The sequence below is a fragment of the Pogoniulus pusillus genome, chromosome 8, assembly GCF_015220805.1.
Source record: "Pogoniulus pusillus isolate bPogPus1 chromosome 8, bPogPus1.pri, whole genome shotgun sequence".
NCBI lineage: Eukaryota > Metazoa > Chordata > Aves > Piciformes > Lybiidae > Pogoniulus > Pogoniulus pusillus.
Genome location: NC_087271.1, coordinates 38,003,783 through 38,028,094, shown reverse-complemented (window position 1 = coordinate 38,028,094; position 24,312 = coordinate 38,003,783). Strand labels below are relative to the sequence as shown.

At 44.0% G+C, this 24,312-nt stretch overlaps 1 protein-coding gene across 5 annotated transcripts in view; it reads right to left on the bottom strand.

Moving 5' to 3' along the window:
- The window catches only part of RABGAP1L (RAB GTPase activating protein 1 like), a 302,720-nt gene extending 278,973 nt beyond the window's left edge, over positions 1-23,747 (bottom strand). For 2 of the 5 annotated variants that reach the window (XM_064148105.1, XM_064148106.1), the window contains exons 1-3: positions 23,598-23,747; positions 3,003-3,170; positions 1,208-1,400 (exon numbers count right to left, since the gene is read on the bottom strand). In XM_064148105.1, the coding sequence (XP_064004175.1) occupies positions 1,208-1,400; positions 3,003-3,137 (328 nt within the window). In that variant the 5' untranslated portion in view covers positions 3,138-3,170; positions 23,598-23,747. Of the gene's footprint in view, positions 1-1,207; positions 1,401-3,002; positions 3,171-23,557; positions 23,575-23,597 lie in introns of those variants that run through there. The other 3 variants (XM_064148102.1, XM_064148104.1, XM_064148103.1) reach the window with 2 other exon arrangements.
- Positions 23,748-24,312: the final 565 nt, after the last annotated feature.

Sequence of the window (24,312 nt, the reverse complement as noted above, 5' to 3'; positions counted from 1 at the left end):
ACTTCCCAAACAGATGGCTATGGGAATGGTCTCAGGCAATGCCACAGAACTGCTCTATATACTACTGAGGGAAAAAGAATTCTAACTCAAGGCCCACAGGGGTGGCCACAGCTTTGCCTTCCATGCATTTACATATAAAACCCAGAGCTGTAATGTATTTTATATAAAATATATACCATCTAGTTCACATAAAAAGCTTTCAGCCTTCCCTTTTACAGCAAAACTGCAAATACTACAAGTACTAAAACTAATACCAAATATAAAGCTGACCTTACTGATTAAAGCTATCCTTACTGATGTCTGGTGACAGAACCAGAGACAAGAAATTCATCAGTCAGGGAATACCTAATTTGCAGGCAGAACTGTCAATGTACACTGCCCTGAAATTTCTATTACTGCATCAGTAGTACCTCTGCCTCAACTATAGTCCATTCAGCCAGCTACACAACTTCTAACTCATCTAAGTCTGGAGCAAAACAAAAATTACCTTGACCACAGAATCAACCAGGTTGACCTCCAAGATCATCCAATCCAACCTAGCACCCAGTCCTGGCCAAGCAACCAGACCATGGCACTAAGTGCCTCAGCCAGGCTTGGTTTCAACACCTCCAGGCACAGCAACTCCACCACCTCCCTGGGCAGCCCATTCCAATGCCAATCACTCTCTCTGACAACAACTTCCTCCTAACAGCCAGTCTAGACCTCCCCTGCCACAACTCCAGACTCTGTCCCCTTCTTCTGTTGCTGCTTGCCTGGCAGAAGAGCCCAACCCCACCTAGCTACAGCCTCCCTTCAGGGAGTTGTAGACAGCAATGAGGTCAGCCCTGAGCCTCCTCTTCTGCAGGCTGCACACCCCCAGCTCCCTCAGCCTCGCCTCACAGGGCTGTGCTCCAGGCCCCTCAACAGCTTTGGCGCCCTCCTGTGGACATCTTCCAGTATCTCAACAACTCTCTTAAATGGAGGAGCCCATAACTGGACACAGCACTCAAGTCACAAAGCAGCACACAGGATATCAGTCTGATGATGATCTTATGTCTGTCTATAACCTTGATTCATCAGAAAAGGAGAGAAGGTCTCAGAGTATTCTCCAGCATAATTTTGGAATAAAGCTCCCAAAAGCTTTATGTTTATTTTAACCTTAACTTAAAACTGCATAAAGAAAAAAAAACGTCATATATGATTGAGGTGGGAAGCAGTTCAGCAGTACCTGTAGTAGAAGGGTCTAAAACAAGGTGCAAAGATGGCTGATTTGTTTGACCTCCTGAGTCATCCCCAGCTGCCTGGCTGCCTGCATCACTTGAACCTTCCTGGAGAATAGAGAAATTATTTTGTCCTTTTTCAGAATCCCTCAGTATCTCTTCCATTGCTTTCTCCAGCTGACCATCTTCATTTGAAAAGACCTGTAAGCAGAAGGAGATGACATATTTTAAAGGTACTTGTAGCTTTACTGTTCATGTTGGTTTTCAAAGACAAAGTCTCATTCACTGCAAAAGTTGAGAAACTTTGCTGAACTATACACCACACTAAGGATTAAGGAAATCACATCAAATATTATCCAGTGTCTCATCTCATTACATATAATGCTTATATTCTCACTGCTAATCCAACAGCCACCCACCTAATAACTACAGACACCTCTAAAAATAACAGGTTTGTGTATTAGAATCATAGAATCAACCAGGTTGGAAGAGACCTCCAAGCTCACCCAGGCCAACCTAGCACCCAGCCCTAGCCAATCAACCAGACCATAGCACTAAGTGCCTCATCCAGGCTTTTCTTGAACATCTCCAGGGATGGTGACTCCATCATGTTGAGATCCTCTATGCAAAAGATCAGACTTTCAGAACATCAGCAGACTTTGTTATATTTCATCCTTAAAGGAAAATTGTCTGTCTTAGAGATATCCAATCCATTTCAGATGTCTCACCAACTACCCCATGCATAGCAGAGGTCTAAGTCTAAGGAAATGGCAAAAAAAATAGTGAGACATGACCCCTAAAGAAAAAAAAAGCAACCTCACACAAATACTAGTTTTTCAGACCAAAAAATCCCATGGCAAACCATCATCATGGATTCTATCTCCAGTTCCCCTGCTTCTTTTCAGCCAGAATTGCTAGAGTAGCAGCTAGTGTTTAATTACAGACACAAATTATCAGTGATAAATAACCACCAAACAGTTGTGCTAAGACAAGCCAAGTACTTACTTGTCATTTCAAGGGGAACAAACTCCTATTGTTCCAAGCAGACCAAACCAGTAAATCAGCTACTGCAACTCAAGTGGGGACATTTGTAATTAACCTATCAGCTGTCACCCAAATGATAAATTATTCTGCTATTTAGAGGTAGAAAGCTTTCAGAAAAGGTTTTAGGTTAAGCCTAAAGCAGCACTAAGTAGGAAAAGGAAATTCAAAATGAAAAAATAAGATCCTCTGTGGTCTACTCCTATGCAGCCTAATTCCATCCTTCCTTCAAGATAACAACAGAGTCTCTGATCCCTAAATAAAGAACATATCCCAAGCCTTAATCTGAATCTTATTCTTTCAAAGGCACTTTCTAGCCCTCTACTAATGTACAAATCTACAGAACACTAATAAAGCTGATTCCTGAGGAAGTTATTAAAATAAAATCTGAACTACTACTTTTGGAGAGATTAGGCAAATCTGAGCTGTTCATTTCACTGGTAACAAGCAAGCAGAAAAACTACAGTCTAAGAGTCTCCTCAAGCACAATGGATCTTTAATTAAATATTCCAGAGAAGTTTCAGTCTTTTGAACAATACAAATCATAGAATAAAACCATAGAAGAGAATCAACCAGGTTGGAAGAGACCCCCCCAAGCTCATCCAGTCCAATCTAGCACCCAGCCCTGGCCAATCAACTAGACCAAGGCACTAAGTGCCTCATCCAGGCTTTTCTTGAACACCTCCAGGGACAGCAACTCCACCACCTCCTGGGCAGCCCTTTCCAATCTTACTACACATTTTAAACAAAGCAATAGTAAACCTTCAGCTGAGGCTTTTCATCTTTTCCAGAGGTGTCCTCAGATTGCTGATGAACCAGAACAAAGTCTTCATTAATTAATGTGGATACAGTTTCAGGAATCCTACTGGCTTTGCTAAACGATGTTTTGACTTCCATCTCAGGTCAGGATTATCCTCTTGCTACAAGAACCTAACAAGACAAAAACCCAAAACATTAAACAATTAGTTATGGAGCTGTTAATTAGGTGTAACATGGAGTTACTGTGGAATAGTAACACATAAAAGACTTGATATTATAATAGATTCCTCTGTGATGGTTTGGGTGTTACCTGGCCCGCCCCTACTCTAATGAAATCACCCAGACTAGACTCAGCCAAGCTGGAAATTAAAGAATGAAGCTTTCTATTTACAGCTTAGCACAAAATACAAGTAGATATTTACAGTATCTACACTTATAGATAGAAACAGACAAGTTAAAAAAGTAACACAGAAACACAACAGCCCTTCCAGAAACCAGAGTCCCCAGGAGGGGCTCCCAACCACCCTTCCACCTCCTTTCCACCCCTCTACCTTATCCCAGAGTTTGCCTTATACTCAAGGTGAGTTTGGAGAATCGTCCAGGGTAGGTAGAAAGCAAAAGGATTAGAGAGCAGGTTAGGGGGGAAAGCGCAGTCAGCCAGAGCGCAACTGTGTTACCTATATTTATGTTCTCATTTTTATCCATCTCAGCAAGCCTACGAGTGAAGTAGCCACCACCATTGTTTCCTTTTCACAGCCTATCATTTAATTCTTCTCACCAAAATATTCCAGCTAGCTTCAAACCAGCACATCCTCAAACTCTGATTTCATTGGGATAGAAATATTTTTCAAACCGAAAGTATGATGGAGTGTGTTTAGAAATGCTATGAGTTTACAGCAGTAGCTGTTATCTATGTGCATAGATAACACATGAGGAAGTTGACCTCAGAGCTTCCACCTCCTCTGTCTCTAATCTATCAGAGCCTGCTCCCTTGAGCTTCCTCACTCCTGCCCTTTGCTCTCCCTCACACAGCTCTCTCTCTTATCCGGAGTGCTGCGTAGGTTGTGTGAAGAGAATGATTGCCTGAAGAGTGATTTTCCAGAAACTCTGTATTCAAGTGTATGCTCTCCACATAAAAACATATTTGGCAACCAATTATGGCAGAATTTTTATTACTCTTTTTGTCTACAGGGAAAGGCAAACCACAACCATCTTTTTTCAGAAAAAAACAAACAAGCCAACAAATAAAAGCCAACAACAGAGTTAAAATTAACCACACCACTGAATAAAACTCATAACACCCAAAAAGCCTCTAAGTATTATGGGATCTGACAGAAAGTACATCAAAATATACAATTGGAAATAAAACAAAGGGAAAATAATGATCAGCTAATACATTAGGAGAATATATAATAATACAGAATCAAACCCACCACAGTTAGGAGTGAGGGCAGCTGCTGCAGGTAGCCATCAAATACAGACAGGACCACCTGTGTTAATTCAGGATGTGCTCCCTGTTTTCTTAGGGAGTGAAGAACACTGGATATTAGACTTTTTAAAGTGTTGAAGAAGAGAAAATCTATTTTTAGACAGATTGTATGAACACTTCCAGATAGGGTCTGTTTCCATTTCAGTATCCTGAAAGCCACTGCTTTGGCAGTGTTGGGATTTATTCACAGAATCATCAGGGTTGGAAGGGACCTCAAGGATCATCCAGTTCCAATGCACCTGCCATGGGCAGGGACATCTCACAGTAGATCAGCATACTCAGAACTCCATCCAGCCTGGCCTTAAAAACTTCCAGGGATGAGGCTTCCACCACCTCTCTGGGCAACCTGTTCCAGTGTCTCACGACCCTCATGGTGAAGAACCTTTTCCTAACATCCAATCTGAATCTACTCCTCCTTTTGCTCCACTCCTCCTAGTCCTATCACTACCTGACATCCTAAAAAGTCCCTCCCTGGCTTTCTTGTATGCCCCCTTCAGATACTTGAAGGCCACAATAAGGTCTCCTCGGAGCCTTCTCTTCTCCAGACTGAAAAGCCCTAACTCCTTCAGTCTGTCTCCATAGCAGAAGTGCTCCAGGCCTCTGATTGCCCTCACAGCCCTTCTCTGTATGCATTCCAGCACACCCATACCTTTCCTGTAATGGGGGCTCCAGAGTCAGATGCAGTTATCAAGGCAGGGATAAGACTAACATACAGAACAGGAGGAAACACTGCCACTGTCACCTTTGCAAGGCTGGAAAACTGTCCCAGGAGGAGCAGCCCAAGCAAAGGTCTGCAACAACAGGTGACCAAGGACAGCTTTAGCTCCCCACTGTGCTTCACAGCAGCACCAAAATGCAGAGCTGTGCCATGCTTGCTTCTCAGTTAAAGTTGCAAAACACACAGTGATCAAGAAAAGAACGGAGTTAGGTCTAGCTCTAGGGAACAAGAGCAGCACTAAAAGACAGATATGAGAGCTCCCCACGTTCTGAAGAGGCATACTGAGCTAGTTCACTCCTGTCTATTTGTAGCAATATTTGTATAATGAAACCAGGGAAAAATGAAAATTTGTAAAGCCAAAGAAAAATACAGTACTGCAACTAGAGAAGTATGCTGATGCAGAAAGTATGTCTTGCCCTATGTGGATAAAGGCAGCTTCAGAGAATTCCAACTTCCTAAGCTTTTATCTGAAGGACAAAGGAAATACTACAAATATTAGATGACCACAAGGAGCTTCTCATTCCTATCAGACATTTAAAAGCATACCACACACATTCCTGTAATGACATCTGAGCTGCAAGGCTTTTTATGTTTTTAAGAGAGCACTCCAAGCTTGCCTTTCCAATCAGCTTAAACCATCACATCCAGTGCAGACATACCTTCCTCCCAGAACCTCTAATTCCAGCTTTTCATTATAGCCCACTCCAGCCTGACATCAGGGTAACTCAGGTGAATGCCTCTCTCCCATCTCAGTCAAAGCAAAGCCACGCTAGTTTCAGTGTAGTAGCAGAAGAGGAACAGAAATGGGTCAGCCACTTGGGAAGTGAAGGCCACAACCAGAAGAATGCAGTTCTGCAGTCCTTAGCTCACATGCACAGTCACAAGAACAAGTCTACAAACCACTCAGACAACCTCTTGATGTCCATGTTAGAGACCTTGCCACGTGCAAAATTGATAGCAGTGCTCTAGATCATTTGTGGAAAATAGGTGTCCTAAAATGAAAATCTCAAGAGTGAGCATCTCCTCCTCCATTCCTGTCACACTCTCTTTAGAAAGTAAAACCTTTACACACAGTATCTTGTGATCACTCTTTCACCAAAACCAGTTTTTAATGGCAGAGACAAATGAAGTGTGCAACATCGTGAAGTCATTGTTTGAATTAAGCAAGTTTATGGCAGAGTTGAACTGTGAGGTAAACTGTGAAAATTGCTGAGATTTATACCATCTTAAGTTATAAGCTTCTTAGAGGGAAAAGGTTTCTATTTTCACATTATAAGGCCTATGATCTGATACTTTAAGCACTTCTGAGAAAATGCTGTAGTAGAAATATTAACAACCTCTCAGAAAGAACCATGTATTACAGTTCCTTGGGGAAGGGAAGGAGCAGAACATCTGAAGGGGTTTTTTATTCTTCACTAAGAAGAGACTTGTGTATTCTGGACTTTCCAGTCACCTCAAGTCAGCAGATGGTTATGACATTTCCCTTCAGAGCTATTAAAGACTTACTCCTTTTTTACTCATTACTGTGCTACACACCGGAACTCCCCTTTGCCCCACAAAAGGTAAAGAACCCATTAGACACATAGAAAGCCTCCATTACTACACTAAGAAATAAGCCTGATTGTTTTGATCACCCTTTCTGAGGAAAAGATGAAAGCTAAGAATACAAGAATTGATTCTTGATTGCATTAGTCAGAACACATAGAGAGTTTTGCAGTCTGCTATCCCCTGACATCAATTTACCAGCAGCCAGTTCTGGAGCTGAATGTTGTCTCTGAATACTGAGGAAAGAGGTTTAAAAATCACAGAACCATAGAATCAACCAGAGGTTGGAAGAGACCTCTAAGCTCAGCCAGTCCAACCTAGCACCCAGCCCTGGCCAATCAACCAGACCATGGCACTAAGTGGTGCTTCAACACCTCCAGGGATAACGACTCCACCATCTCCCTGGGCAGCCCATTCCAGTGCCAATGACTCTCTCTGCAACAACTTCCTCCTAACAGCCAGCCTAGACCTCCCCTGCCACAACTTGAGACTGTGTCCCCTTCTTCTGTTGCTGATTTCCTGGCAAAAGAGCCCAACCTCACCTGGCTACAGCCTCCCTTCAGTTAGTTGTAGACAGCAATGAGGTCTGCCCTGAGCCTCCTCTTCTCCAGGCTGCACACCCCCAGCTCCCTCAGCCTCTCCTCACAGGGCTGTGTTCCAAGCCCCTCACCAACTCTGTTGCCCTTCTCTGGACATGTTCCAGTATCTCCACATCTCTCTTGAATTGAGGGGCCTAGAAATGGACAGAGGACCCAAGGCGCGTCCTGGCCAGTGTTGAGTATAGGAGCAGAAGAACTTCCCTTGTCCTGCTGACCACACTGCTTCTGATCCAGGCCAGGATGCCATTGGCTCTCCTAGCCACCTGGGTACACTGCTGGCTTTATCAGTTTAAAACTACTGGGAGGGCAGTAACCAACAGAAAGGGGTGACAGTCGGGGCAGGGAAGTCAGCAAGCATAATGCACCTCAGTCACTTGCATGACACCCAGCATCTTAGTCTAAGCTGCTGGTGCAGTGGAGATCCAGATGAAGAGATGTGGCCAAGGTGTGAACCCACCAATGCTGCTCCAGCAGACCAGATGGTAGTTTCCCAAACCACCAGAGCCAATAGTCAGTACTGCTCTTCCAATCAGATCTTCAGAGAGATGATAGCAAATTGTACTTTGGAAGTTCTCTCCACAGTAAGAGCTACTGGGAAGTACTGGAAAGTACTGCGAGGAAGTGATTTCTACAAAGTAAGTGTCTTCAACAGCCATGATCTTCCTATAGAGAAGACAGTTTTTCCTCTACCCTTTGATGAACAAATACCACATGGAGAAAAAACTTCAGAAATAGTGCAACAAATACAGAGGGGAAAATTTTTCTAAACTCAGCTAAATAAAGCCTACCATGATAAAAGATTAAAATTCTCTCGAGTAACCATTTCAGAAAAGGCTTTCTGACAAACATTTGCAGGCCAAAGGATTTTGGAAGCACATAGTAATCAATCAGGATTTACCTAGTCTTAGAAGGGGAAGCAGCTTTTGTTTCAGAAAATATCTTAAGCTGTAAGGATGCTACAATGACTGAAGAAAGCTGTCACTTTGCTCTGAGATTTATTGTGCACTTTTGGGCAAGTTACTCCATCTCGCTGCTTTACTTCAGTTCCAGTGTTTTGCTTACATAGAGCCCTGGAGAAGAGCTAAGCTACACTACCTAGAATATCAGTGCTGGAATATAAGCATTTTGGGACCAGAGACTGGAACTTACTACACATCTGTACAGCACCTAGCTTTAGAAGGCCCAAACCTAGCAGCTTCCCCACTCCACTCCAGAATGACATCCCAGGTTCACTGCAGCCCTCTTCATACAGTAGCCTCAGTGGCTAAAGACACTGAAGAACAGCAACTCTGCAAGACCCAAGCAGATTCTGTACTGAATCAAGAGAAAGAGATACAGGACAGGAATGCTCCTGTCTACCCATGTTGTATTGAATACACAGCTGCAAAATCACATCACATACAGAAACACAAACATCTCCACATTGGTATGTCCATGGGACTGCTGGGAAGAGCAGCTCACAGCAGGACACTGCAGGCAACACAGAGGGTCTACTATTAGTTGCTGTCTACAACTACCTGAAGGAACATTGTAGCCAGGTGGGGGGTGGTCTCCTCTCCCAGGCAAACAGCAGCAGAAGGAGGGGACACAGTCTCAAGTTGTGCCAGGGGAGGTCTAGGCTGGATGTTAGGAGGAAGTTGTTGTCAGAGAGAGTGATTGGCATTGGAATGGGCTGCCCAGGGAGGTGGTGGAGTCTCTGTGCCTGGAGGTGTTGAAGCAAAGCCTGGCTGAGGCACTTAGTGCCATGGTCTGGTGGATTGGCTAGGGCTAGGTTGGACTGGATGATCTTGGAGGTCTCTTCCAACCTGGTTGATTCTATGACACTCTATGACATTCTATTACAAGAGAAAAAGAACCAAAAGGTAGAGCTCCCTGAATTTCCAGAGGGGAGCTGCATTGCAGACTCGATTAAATTAAAAAACTTCCTCACACTGCTCCCCAAAAGTCATTTGAGTTTTTACATGAATCTGTTAGAAGACATTTTTGGGTGTACTTCCAGTCTGTGCCCAATACATACTCCCAAATTACTACTCAAGTGTTAGATGTTCCTATTGGTTTGAGTAATAAAGTATCACTGCTTTTCATTAGCCAAAAATATTAACCAACCAAAAACCAAGATTTAGAACTCTGAAAGACAATAAACAAGCAAGACAAATGTTGATCTGTTTTCAGAAATCAACAAGAATCATGTTTTAAAAGGAAGCTTCTTGCCTTTTTGAAAGAAGGCCATCAAGAGCAAGCTAATTCATACTTTGTTTCATCAGACAAACGAAATCAGGTCCTGTATCAAAGACAGCATTTCAAACCCCAAATAAGATACTGGTAGATAATTTGTACCTGTTTGCAGAACTAAAGTTTCTCAAGAGACTCTCTGGGATCTTTCTGAAGACAAAGATGCAATGCAGAGATCCATCTCCTGCTAGCAGATGTCTGAAGTACAAATGTACATGGAAAAGTGCAGACTTTTCCCCTTTTTTCATCTACATAAAGCAGTGTGTGGCAGCAAAAAGAGCATTAAGCTGACTGAACTTGAAATCATAGATGCTATATGACTCAGATTTCTAGGTTGCTGAAGTGATGTGGTTACATTCTCACTCGCCAGTTAGGGAACTGGAAATCGGGCACTGACACACAGAGAGACACACATGGAAGTGTCTGAGACCACACCATCCTACTTTCAAGACATGTGTCAAGAACTGTGTTATTATAGCTGCCACCCCATGAGCCTGCTAATTTTAACAAGAGATATACAGTCCTGATCCCTATGTCCTTCTTAAGGCTGCTTCCAGTATTTGAAGAGGCCTGCAGGAGAGCTGCAGTGGGACTTTTTACAAAGGCAGGACTTTTGCAAAGTGACAGGAAGACAGGTAATGGCTTTAAATTGATAGAGAAGCTTAATTTAGACATTAGGCAGAAATTCCTCCCTGTGAGAGTGAGAGGCACTGGAAAAGGTTGTCCAGAGAAAACATGGAGGCTCCAAGCCAAGGCAGGCTGGATGGAGCCTTGAGCAAACCGGGTCTACCACAAGGTGTCCCTGCCCATGGCAGAGAGATGGGAACTACATGATCTTTACGGTCCTTTCCAATCCAAACCATCCCACAATTGAGGCATAACTTCCCCAGAAAGCTAACAAAGGTAAAGCTTTGTGCATCTGACGCATTTTTAACACGTTTTCACTGAAAGACTAAAGAATCAGGCTCTTCTCAATGACATCTCATGACAGCACAAGGGGCAGTGGGTGCAAGATGGAGCATAGGAAGTTCCATGCAAAAAAACTGCTCAGTTTTTCTGTGTGGGGGTGACAGAGCACGGGAGCAGGCTTCCCAGAGAGGTTGTGGAATCTCCTTCTATAGAGACTTTCAAGAGCCATTTGGATGCATTCCTGTGTGACCTACTCTAGGCGATCCTGCTTTAGCAGGGGGTTGGACTGGATGATCTTTTCAAGTCCCTTCCAACCTCTAACACTCTGTGGTTCTGTGAACTTTATAAATGTCCTTACTACATCACACATTCATAGAATCATAAAATCAAGCAGGTTGGAAGAGATCTCCAAGCTCATCCAGCCCAGCCTAGCACCCAATCCTAGCCAATCAACTAGACCACGGAACTAAGTGCCTCATCCGCTCTCTTCTTGACCACCTTCAGGGACAGCAACTTCATGTTGAAGCAGTACCACTGACCATCTTCCCAAAAACTCTTCCCCGAGTGGCCACACAGCAGAAGAAAATCCTAAGTGTCATCAAACCAGTTTATTCAAATCTCACTGACAACAGCAGCACCACAATTTTATCCTTAATCTCATCTTCTCTGTGTAACCTTTCAGAGTACGAATTTAGCTTCTTATCTATGTTCATGCTAACTCCTCTTTAATTACCTATAAATTGTTTGCCAGTCTCTTGTCTTTGGCAGTGAAGACCTAAGTAAAGGACATACAGGAAAAACAAACAAACAAGCATTTACTTGACTTATTGATACTGTTTCCCAAAATTATAATCAACCTCATAGAGAGACACAACTGCTGTATCATTACATTTTTAATGCATATTTATGTATAAAAAAATCCTTCAAATTTCTACAAAAACAATGTCATTAATAGAAGTTTTTTTTTCCAAAGAAAAACAAAAGAAAACAACAAACAAGCAAAACTATTAAAAAAAAATCAACCTACAACTAGAAAGTAACCACACAGCTTATTTTGGCAACACTGTCTCCTCTGTGAAAGCAAACCTCGATTATGTAGGCAACAGAAAATAATTAGTCTGTTCATGGATGGAAACTGTTTGCAGTTGTTGTTCTGGGTGCCTAGATACAGAGGTTTGCAAACTGTTCTTACATGTCAATCTTAAGCCAAAGAATAACAATTTAAATAAAGCAGAATCAAAAGAGAACTGCATAAACAAGAAAATGCCTGCTCTCCTTCAAAACCATACCACATCCACATCATCTTAAACTGATTTTAAGCAGCACCTTGAAACACAGAGCATTATGAATACTGAGAGAAACAGCTGTCATGACTTGAATCTCTAAATTATGCACAAGCCACTGAACCTCTTAAATGTTACAAAGATTCATAGTTTGGAGTCTCTTCAGGCAATGTACTGACTTTATTTATCTTACCTTTAAGGTCATCAAGGCGAAGAACCCTTGAGAGGAATAGCAGGCATGTGGTTGGTACTTAACTAGAGCATGATACGGGGAAGGAAGTAGTTGGTGGAGAAGCACCACCTCTCCTCTTCAGCAGAGATCATTGATCACTGCAAGTCACAGGTAGGAAGGAAGATGAGAACAAAATTTAAGAACAAAACAAACCCACTTATCTGAACCCCTGAAATTTACATGATGAACAGCAGACGAAGTATCAGTCCAGAGAAGTGAAAATACATCAGGTAAGCTGCAAAGGACACCTTCCATCTAGTCTGGTACATCCTTTCATTTGTGCACTTTGAGCAGGAAAAGCCATAGAGGACAAGCTACACTCCAGCCAAAACAGAGTTAAAATTAAGTTTGAGGGCATTATTTTTAACAATGATCTAAATAATTATTCAGGCCTGAGATTTGTCCACACAGCAAACTAGCAGTGTAATACACCAGCTGAAGAACAAATTACATGAGCAGGCATGCCTCTTGCTGACATGCTGATTTATGCCAACAGCAAGTATGATCAATGCTACCTAATCCAATTAGAGTCTAACCAATTTAAGGAAATATAGTTTATTTTCTGTCAGTTAAAAGAAGTTAACCTTTCTCCTCCCTATCTCCTTCCAAAAAGTACAACTTTGAAATAAAGAGTCCAGCTGAGAGCTGGGAAGCCTTGAACTGAGAGAGATGGGACTGTTTAGTCTGGAAAAGGTTAAGATGGGACTTTGTCAACGTCTACAAATCCCTGGAGGGGTGGGTGTCAAGATGAAGGTGCCAGGCTCATTTCAGTGGAGCCCAGTAACAGAACAAGAAACAAGAAGTACTGAGGTGCCCAGTGATAGGACAATAAACAACAGGTATAAACTGGTACACAGGAAGTTCCAGCTCAATACAAGGAGAAACCTCTTTGCTGTGAGGGTGCTGGAGCCCTGGAGCAGGCTGCCCAGAGAGGCTGGGGAGTTGCTTCCTCTGGAGACTTTCAAAAACCTGCCTGGATGTGTTCCTGTGTGACCTGCCTTAGGTGCCCCTGCTCTGGCAAGGAGCTTGGACCTCTAGATCTCTAGAGATCCCTTCCAACGATCCTGTGCTACTCTGCCATCAGTCTTCTTGTCTATCTCATAAAAAGTAGTAATAATAATCACATTTACACATCAAGTTCTGGCAAAAAGGCTTACTCAGTAGCCTACTAGGACATCAGACAACTAGTTTAAGTGCAGCAGCTTGTTCTACCTCAAGGATAAAGCAAACAGGGCAAAATAAGCACCTCTGGCACACCCTCATGCTGTTTGCCTGCTATCAACTACACACTAACACTTCAGCTTCTTGAGCCAGTAACTAATATAACTAAAATATAAAGAAGCAACAAAGGGTGCCCAATTTTTCATAGCTGAAGCTGACAAGTTTAGGCTTCCTGTTGTGTAGGGTTTTTTTCTTCTTCTTTGCTACATGATTCTTGCAGGCAGTATTCAAATTGAAACTGAGCACCAGCCTATTTACTGAACTGCATGTGGCCACTCAAAAATATAATGACCTACATTCCAGGGGAAAGCAGTAGCATAAGATAATCATCATTTTAAAGAGATTATTTCATGGGTTATTCTGGAAGAATAAAAATAAATGTGTTCATTTAGTCAGTCTAAATTTAGCTAACAGAACAACCTCTCTCAATTAATTATAATCAGTATTTCAACCAAATGTTTTCCCCACAAGCCATTATTTCCAGTAAGAATTAGATGTTGTAAAGCAAAAGAGACATATGGACCAGCAGACTGATACACTGTGGTAGTGATCCTGGGTGCCAATCTTTTTCTCCTTGCCAAAAAAGGGTCATTTCTGACATCAGGGAAAAGCAAGAAATCTTGACCCAGTGCCCAGCACTGACCACCTTCAGGGTTAGTAAAATTCTTGTGCTTCAAGCCAGAATTGCAAGTTCTGATAATTGGTATTTTCATATTTGCAACATTAATTTTGGCCATGTTAGGTTTTACAGATTCAGCTTGAAATATTTCTGTTCTAAACCCCAGAAGCTACCTTTTCACTACCAACCACAGGCAATGAGATTGCTACTTGTCAGTTCTCAAAACCTGTTTGCTGTACCATCGTCACTCCAGCATGGCACTACAGGATGGACTAGAAGACTCAAGGATTCACAGATGGCACTGGGTTAGAACAGATCTGCAAAGCTCATCTTGTCCAGCCCCCCTGCAGCCAGCAGGGCCACCTTCAACTAGATCAGTCCAGGGTCACATCAAGTGTAAGCTTCAGTGTCACCAGGGATGTGGCCTTGACCATATCCCTGGGCAGCCTGTTCCAGTATTTCACTCTTACAGTAAGTGTTTTACTCTTACAGTAAAAAACTTTCTCTTCATGTCCAACCTAAATCTCCCCTGCCCCAGTTTCAAACCCTTGTCCCTCATCCTATCACTACAAGCCCTTGTAAACAGTCCCTTCCCAGCCTTCCTGTAGGTCCCCTTCAAATATTGAAATGAAGCTCTAAGGTCTCCCTGGAGTCTCCTCTTCCCCAGGCTGAAGTGCCTCAACTCTCTCAGCCTGTTTTGTGCTCTCCTCTAACCTCATTTGCTGTAGATGTTTTTCTTAATCTTTCATTCTAGTAGTTGTCAAAAGCAATCATAAATAAATCACAAATCATAAAAAAAATCATAAATACTTTTCATAATACTCCAAAAGTCAATCCTTATGGTAAGATTCCTGGACAAAGTCTTAACTCTGACTCTTTTTCTCCCACAGGAAAAACATGGTCTAACAAATGCATGGAAAACTGCAACAGATCAGCATCTGCAATGTGCTTAAAACCCCCAAAAATATCTAGCTGTGTGTCTTAAGGTACATACAACAGACAGGTCAACTGTACTTGAACTGAAAGTGCAACTGCTTAACTTAGCTCAGCCCCTCGAAAGTACAGTGGTTGTACTATCATCCATCACTGACAAGAAGTGTAACTTCAAGACTACTCTGTAACTGTCCTCTGGAAACTTACACTTCCATTTCTTGCAGTGCAAAACTTGCCATACAGCAGGTGAGGAAAGAACAAAACATATAGTCATCATGCAAGAGGCATTCAAAACTACATTTACTTGCCCTCAAGAAAAGGTGAAGGACTGGCCAGGAACAGTTAAGTTACTCAAAACCGATCCCTGACACTAAAATTAGTATTACTAGACAGGTTTCACAGTAACTACTTTGTTGTCACTTACATTCAGGCCCATTCTGTTCCTCGCTCGTTTCACTCATTTACTATATGACATCGAGCAAGTTACTTCACTTCTAAGCTCACAAGTAACACAGAAATAACACTCAAGCACTGAGCAAGTATCCTCCAAGATCCACTCAGATTCAGCCACTGACTGAAATCCTAGTTCTTAAAAATACCTTTCACTTCTTCTTTTTCTGCCCTTTCCTTTCCCATTTAAAAATCATATGGAAGGTAACTAAGAACCTGAGCAATTAAGCCAGAGAGTAGCCCACAACCATTAGCAGTGAGCTTTGGTGTTTCAGCGTTTGCCAGCAGCCTACTGTGAAACAGAAGATCAGGTCTGAAAGGCAGACGTGCAGGCTGCCATCTGACCATGAGCCACCATCATTAGTAAGTGCTGTTTTGCACAGAAATGTAACTCCACTCCAGCACCTTTCTGCTACACAAGAAATAAACTCCCAAAGATACTAAAAAAACCCATATTTCTAAGCCAAACAGATACCAAATGCCAACCTAAATAGAGAGAAAACCTGGGCCAGCACCTGACAAAGCTGAGCTGATAACCAGAGCTTTTTCCTTGGTGCTGCCAAGTCACCAAAAGTACATGAGCACAAATCACACCGCTCACACCAGCTGAGAAACTACAGGCAGCATCAGGCACAGTTAGAGGGTTTTAAACAGCTTAGAACTCAGTTTAGAACTGTCTACAGAATTCCAAACTCAACAGCCTCTCCTGTATTTTTCTTGATTAACTGAGAAACACAGAACTCAGAGCCAACAACTACAAGGTTGAATGAATTCATGACATAATCCCCATTTTAAATGGTTCCATTTCCAAAATGTTGGGCTATTCTAACGATTCCTCAAATCAATTTATGCAGACAGAACAAAACCCACAAAATTAATTCCAATTGAAAGCACTTATGTACAGACTGCATTAAGTTATTTATCAAACCCTCTTGCTGCTAAATATCAAAATCTGATTTTCCTGTACAAGGAACAATAAAAAAAAAAAGGCATACATTGAAGCTGTAAGTTTCTACCTGGTCTTAATTATTTTAGTTACATGGAGAAATAAAGAATGGAAGACTGAAAAAACCACAGGTGTGATTCATTTTTCTCATTGTTTTGCCCACAGCACCAAGTTGCACTCGACACTTCAGACAGAACTTATCATAGTTTGATAGTTGCTATCTGCAACTACCTCAAAGGAGGCTGTAGCCAGGTGGAGTTGGGCTCTTCTGCCAGGCAAGCAGCAACAGAACAAGGGGACAGAGTCTCAAGTTGCAGCAGGGGAGGTCTAGGCTGGATGTTAGGAGGAAGTTGTTGACAGAGAGAGTGATTGGCATTGGAATGGGCTGCCCAGGGAGGTGGTAGAGTTGCCGTCCCTGGAGGTGTTCAAGAAAAGCCTGGATGAGGCACTTAGTGCCATAGTCTGGTTGATTGGCTAAGGCTAGGTGCTAGGTTGGCCTGGATGATCTTGGAGGCCTATTCCAACCTGGTCAATTCTATGATAAAGCTTATACTGCTTGCTTAGGAGGAATTGACATCTTTCATTGAAATATTTCACACTAAGACTTCAAAATATTTCAAAGTTTTATTTCTAGTTATGGAAAGGTAAAACAAAGATTTAGTGTCTGCTGCTGAAGCATACAGAAAGGCAAGGCAGGGAGAGGCTGTCCAAGATGAACAGGGAGGCACAGCCCATGTGCATGAAGAAAAAAAATCAACATCCAGCTGGAGCTAAAACCATCAAGGGATGATGAGCAACATGGAGGGGCTCCTCTTTTGGCACAGAATCGAAGGCTAGACAGAAGTGATTCCCTGCTCAGCAGGACAGACACTTAGTCATAAAGGACATGGTTGACAAACTCAAAGTCTTTTTTGCCCCAGTTTTTGATAGTAAGGTCTGCCCTTAGTTCCCCTAGATCTCTGAGCCTAGTAGAAGAGCCTGCTGCAGTAAAGAATTACCTCCAAAACATGAGGTAATCAGTTTAGAAATTTGGAAGCACTCTGCTAAACTGGAAACACACAAGTCTGTGGAAGCAGATGGTACACAGCTGAGTTCTGAGGTAGCTGGCCAATGTCACCAAAATTTCACACTACCACTTTTTGAAAGGTCAGAGATTGGGAGAGGTTTCTTAACACCAACAAAAATGTAAACATTACACTCAACTTCAAGAACAGCAAAGAGGAACCAGGTAACTACAGATCAGCCAGCCTAACATAAGTCCATGAAAGGATTAAAGAGTAAACCTTGCTGGAAGCCATTCCCATGCCAAAGAAGGAGCAGAAGGTGATTTGGAACAGCTAGTGTAGATTTACCAAAGGAAAATAATGCCTGAGGAACACATTAGTTCACTGCAAGAAGACAAAAGGCTCAGCAGATGATAGCAGAGCACTGAAGACAGAAGGCTCCTAACAGTCTACCATAGCATCCTTATAGCCAAACTGGTGAGGCAGGCTCTGGGTAAGCAAGCAGCAGTAAGGTGTTTGGGAAACTAACTGGGCTGCTGGTCTGAAGTGCGGTTGACATCAAACTGGGCAAAGTGGTCAAAGCAATGGAGGGCAGGGCTCCTACACAGAGGTGATTGGACAAGCCAGAGAAGTATACTGATAGGAACTTCATGAAGTTCCAAAATATGTGAGAAGTCCTCTATCTGCAGCAGAGTAACATGGAAACAAGTTACCCAGAAAGATGTTAAGGGCTGGAACAACCTTATCTAAACTGCTCTTGCTTTAATTTAAGCTGGACAAGATCTCAGGCTCACAGGGTATTAAGGGTTGGAAGAGACCCAAGGAGATCGAGTCCAACCCCCCTGCCACAGCAGGACCACACAATCTAGCACAGATCCCAGAGGAACACATCCAGACAGGCCTTCAAAGTCTCCAGAGAAGGAGACTCTACAACATCCCTGGGCAGCCTGTGCCAGTGCTCTGGGACCCTTACAGTAAAAAAGTTCCCCCATTGTGTTGAGGCAGAACCTCCTGTGCTGCAACTTACACCCATTGCTGCTTGTCCTATCCCAGGGAGCAGTGAGCAGAGCCTGTGTCCCCCCCATCCTGACCAGCCCTCAGATGTTTATAAACATTGATTAAATTCCATCCCCTCTCAGTCTTCTCTTCTCCAGACTAAAAGGCCCCAGGTCCCTCAGCCTCTCTTCATAAGCCATGCCCTCCAGTCCTCTCATCATCCTCCTAGCCCTCAGCCGGACCTTCTCCAGCAGATCTCTGTCCCTCTTCAACTGGGGAGCCCAAAACTGAAGGCAGTATTCAAGATGAGTTCTCAGCAAGGCAGAGTAGAGGGGGAGGAGAACCTCTCTTAATCTGCTGGACACACTCTTCCTAATACACCCCAAGATCCCACTGGCCTTGGCCACAAGGGCACATTGCTATGCCGTGGATGTTCTCCACCAGCACTCCCAGATCCCTCTCCACAGGGCTGCTCTCCAGCAGATCACCTCCCAACCTGTAGTGGTGCAGATTATTATTCCTTCCCAGGTGTAGGACTCTGCACTTGTCCTTGTGTGGATGATCTCCAGAAGCCTCTTTCAACCTAAATAACTCTACTTCATGAATTTATTATTTTATTTACCCATGATTCTATTTCATAAGCTTTCACCTGGCAAGTTTAATACCTCTAATCATTTATTTTACATTTTCATTTTTCCTGTATATATAATCCAGTATGGTACTCAAAAAGGTAAACATCTCTTATCTATTTGCCCTTAGAACTTCTTCCCTTTGCACCACTGTGGTTCCCTTCTAACTAGGAAACAAAAGGTTTTCAGCATCTGAACAATTTCATACTTTTAAAGTTACTTGAGCTAAAAGAGCCTCACATCTTCTTTGATATCATGATGTGTGTTTCAGAGCAGAAAAGCAGAGGGCTGTGACTCATCCCACTCTGTGGCAAAAAAATCACATTTTCCCTGTATCCACTCAGCTAGACCCTCATTGGTGCTATTCTTTCCAAAGAACAGGAAACATCCTACCAAAGAAATAATACAGTAGAGGTTTTCCATAGGGGGTTTCTCCATCTTTCTGAGTCAGCTATCTAACTAAGTGGGTTTTGGAAAACAATTTATTTATTTATGCACTGTTCAATAGTCACAAACATACATCCACCGAAGTGACACTGCTGTGGTAGGCCTGATAGGCCCCAAATAGGCTTATACATGTCTTGCCTTGCCTAGGCATGTTTTTCTGCTCCACCAGAGAGGCAAGCGTGGGAAATGGGACACAAAAGAACCTGAAGCCACTGAGTCTGGCCTGCCCAGGGTCCTGTGGTAAGGTACACACACTTAGCTTGTGCCTGCCTAGCACAAGGCCTGTGCATTTCCCAAATTAGGGCAAAACGAGACTGTGGCTTTGCCTAATATGGTATGGCTAACTGCCATCCTGATTGTCTATTCTTGTGTCCAAAGGGCAATTAATCTCAGCCCACACTGATAAAAGGAGATATGCAGGTGAACAACCTGCTTTTGCTTCGCTGCTTTGCTTCCCTGCTCTTTGCCTGCTCTCTCTGCTGTGCCCAGTTGTGCTGCTATTGCACACTGCCTTACTGCTTGCCTGGTAAACTCCACTCTCACAACTTACCAGGTGCAGACCCTGGATGCCTGTGTGGCCAGTGTGACATCATGCTGAGACTGCACAACATCCTGCCTTCTGCACCTGAAGGTCCTGCTTAGAACTCCTGGACATACATACAGATTATCCAGAAGAAGCCAGGAGCCAAGGTCAGAGACTGTCTGCCTCCTTTCTCCAGAAGCTGGGAAGATTCAAGCCTCAACGTCCAACAAGACAAAGTCCCCTGAAAGCACTGTCTGGACTGTGGCTAGCCCCTGTGAGGGCAATAATAATTTGTGAGCAAATGCTTAAATGCCTCTTTGTAATTCTCTACTGCCTTCTGCCATAGAGCAGAAAGAGCTTGAGCCCAGCTACTGGGCAAGCAGCATACTGACCACAAGAGGCATTTGACCATGGGAATCTTCTCTTCCATCTCAATTAATGTTTCCATATTTTGCTGGTTATTACTAGATTATCCATAGAATGCTTCCATGACTGTGTAAGAACAGAACTATTATTAAAATTAGTGGTCATGGTTGGTGAGAGATCTGAACAGCAACATTAATGAACAATATTAACTTTGGAAAATATCATCTCGCATCAATTAATTTCCCCTCTGCAACACTTTTTGTTTCAGTTTAACAAAGTGCCCTTCTGAATTCAAAATTAACTGAATGCCTTAAAAAACGTGGAGGTATTTTCTAATAACCTACAGATAAGTTTAATCTCTTTCTAAAGTTAAGAATATAGAAAGAAGGTGAAACAGATAAGCTTCAAAGTGTGTAGGTTTTGCCTACAAACCTGGGCTCTGAGAAGAAACAATCCCCTCAGCAATCCAATAAAGGCTCCTTTAGTAGTTGTACTAGTACAACAGAGTAAGAGTGAGGTTAGAACAATCAGCCAGAGGTATGAGTGTCACAAAACATCTCAAACTTCGCTAGAGGGACACCTCTATGAAGCTCACTTGCAATGTACATTTTAATTTTTACTTAGAAAGGAGAGGTTAAAATTCACAGGCAGAAACTGAGAATTGTTACAGGAAAGATAAGTGCAGCTGGTGAGCAGAAGAGAAAAGAAACCAGCAGCTTTGTGCTTCAACACGTATTTGCATCCACTTGTTTAAAAGAGTGCTCTGCTTTTGCTATGGAGACAAAAAGTGCCAACATAATGTATCAGTCCGTTGGGTACATTAAATGGGTACAATTCAATGACAAATTAACCTAGACTGGAAAGCAGAAAGTGGGTAATTACTAAGGTCAGTCAGGTTTGAAATAGCCTTCCAGTTAGAGCTGAGGTAATAACAACACACAACTGATTATGTTTTAAATTAGAGACGAATAAATTTACAAAGCTCCTATCTAACAATGCCTAGCAATTGATGAATCAACAGAAAATGTAGCCAGAAGAAAGAATATGCAAAGGAGAGAGCAGGAGAAAACCACATCTACTTTACTGGACACACAGAGGCAGCTCTGGAAAAGCTGTAGTCCATTTGATGTTGCTGAAAATAAATACAAGACAGGTGACACCATGGCTTCCTAATCAGTGTAAGCCAGAAATGACAGAAAATAAAGAGCTCCTACCACCCTCACAACCATTTGCTATCCTCACCACAAGTGGCATTAGACAAAAACTACAACATGGCTTCTAGAATGATGTTGTCTTATATTAAGGTACTGGCCATAAAACCATGACCCAGGTTAAGTGCATCACCCACCACAACTGCCCAGATCAGGCCTCTGGCTATGCCTGCCTCTACCAACACTCTTCTTCCTCCTCTTCTGGATTGAGGCGGTGTCCATACAACTAGGCAAGTGAACTGATAAGGGTAATTGTTCTAATAAAAAAGAATTCAGGAAGGATGGGTAAATAAACAAACAAACAATTCAATGTACTACTTTTGCAGATCAGTTCTCATAACTCACTTCCTGGCTGTGGAATTCCCATTGATGACACGTGGAAAAGAGCAGCCTCAGTCTTCAACTGCCTGGGAGTGCACACCAGAAACTTGGTTTCCACAGAAAGTCACATTATGCCATGGATCTTTTTGCAATCCCCTACTAACACAACCAAATCTTAATCAGTGGCCCAAATAGTATTTTTAACCAAACGACCATCTTAAACACTGCAGAGCATGGGCTTGCAGCAATAGGGCAAGGGGCAAGGGTTTGCAACTGGAGCAGGGTACGGACATAAGAAAGAAATTCTTTGCCATGAGTGATAAAATGATCAACAGGTTGCCCAGGGAGGCTGAGATGATCAAGATCAGCCTTGATGTAGCCCCAGGGGAGCCTAATCTAGTTGGAGGTGTCCTTAATGACTGCAGGGTGGTTGGACAAGATGAGGGCCCCTTTCAACCCAATGCAATCTCTCAATCTGTGAATAATGCTTCAATTTAGTTTCAGTGCCTACAACAGTGGAGTGAGTGTGTGATTACTGTGTTAACTAAGTTGCAGGTCAAGTTTAAACTGCAAATTAACCTCTTAATCAGTATCATTAACACCATGTAAACATTACTAGCCACAACCCTACTTAAAACCCTGACACAGGAGTAATTTGCAGATCTTACACTCCGGGTAAATCTCTGCAAGACTGGAATATGAGTCAGTCTGATGAACACTCCAGATTTTGGGCTGTATCACAAATATTAGGTCAATTAAAGCCACAGCACCTTTCCTGAACTTAAAGGGATAAGAAAATGATGTCTGTTAACTTCACCAGGATCAATCCTAAATGGCAGAAAAAACAGTTGTCCTTTGCCAATGTTTTACCTGAAAAGTCACCAATAAGGTTTTAAGACTACAGTTGGATAAAAAGGTTAAAGCAACTCTCCCCTAAGCAAAATATTTCTTATTTCTTGCTGGATTTGTGTCTGTTTTGGAGAAGAGGTGACAACTTAAATACCTGGTGTTGTTTTCCTCCCCACCTCTCACACAACAGAAGCCACACATGCATGCACGCAGCTATGAAATGCGGCAAAACTATCAAAACCAAGCAGTCTTACCAGGGCAGCTTTGAAAGATCAAAAAGCAAGAGTAAAGTACATGTCACGTTTCAGAGACTTCCAAATGAGCAGGGCTGCTAAGACCATTTCACTCAGAGTGCCACGGCCACTTCAGATGGTTTCAGCAGTTTCAGAAGTACTGGGTTGTAGTGGGTCACAGGGAGGGCCTAAGCGTGGCAGGCTTGAGAAACAATTTAAACAAAAAACCAAACCAAAACGGGAACAAACCAAAAACCAAACAACAACACATCCAGAGAAACCAAAACGTGCCTGAAGCCGAGACGCGTAGACGGCGCTGATTCAGGACAGTTTACTGGGTTTGACTCTTGGGAAGTGACTTCACTTTTCCCGAGGAGGAGGAGGAAGGGAGATGCAAGCTTCCACAACGCTCTCCTTTCCCTCACGACGAAAACAACTTTGTATTTCACACCCCCCACTTCCCCTCAGCTCACTCCCCACGAAGAGGCATCGCCCCAGCGCCCAGCGGCGCAAAGGGCTCTCCCCCCTCAACGTAGATACCAGCAAGCACCACGAACCATCCCCCGACCAGCCACGCAACTCCTGCCGCCTCCTCCTCTTTGCTCCGCCGCCTGGAGGGGGACCGGGAGCAGCTGCTCCGGGACTGGGCCGGCCGAAGGAGGAAGCCACCTTAGGTCAGCGGGCACTGTCACCCCGTGACACGAAACGGGCGAGCAGGGCCGACGCCGAGCTCTCCTAGCGCCGGTTCCCCTGCGAGAACTGCGACGCTTCTCTCGAGCCCCCTGCCCTCCCTCTGCCCTCACCCCGGCGCAGGAGGCCCGAGGCAAGGTCTCGGTCTCTCACCGCTGGCAGCTGAACCGTCTTCTCCGCTCTGCCGCCGCCTCCAGCCCGTGCTCCGCCGACCGGCAGCAGCGGCGAGGCCGGGCACGAAGGGCTCGGCGGGCCGCGCAGCCGCCTCAGGGCCGGCGCAGCGCCGTCCACATTCCGGCGGCGGGCGGCGGGCCGGGCGGATGGCGGAGCGGGCGGGAGCGCGCGCGCGCCGCTGCCCCCCCGCCCGACACGGCGCTGCCTCGGCGCCGGCACCAGCGCGGCCGGGAGGCGGCGGCCTGGCCTCGCTGGCGGCCGAGACCGCAGCTGCAAACCGTCCCCCCGCACCTGGCCGGGCGGGCGGCTCGTGTTCTCGGCACGGGCAGGGAACAGATGCGAGCGGCCAGGGCTGCCAGCTGCCTCTAGTTAGGCCTGCGTCCGGCCTGAGGCGCGAAGCCGCTGCTTGGGCTGGGGCGGTTGCCGTGGAAGAACGGAGTTCTACGGCCCGTGGAAACCACCCGGCTTCAGCAAGGCTGCCACTAAACGTGTCAGGCTGCTCGACAGCAACAACAGAACAGTGGGAGTTACCGACACATCATAGACTCATGGCATCAGTCAGAGTTGGAAGGGATCACAAGGACCATCTAGTTCCAACCTCCCTTGCCATGCCCAGGGACACCCTACCCTAGAGCAGCCTGGCCAGAGCTTCATCCAGCCTGCCCTTAAACACCTCCAGCCATGGGGCCTCAAC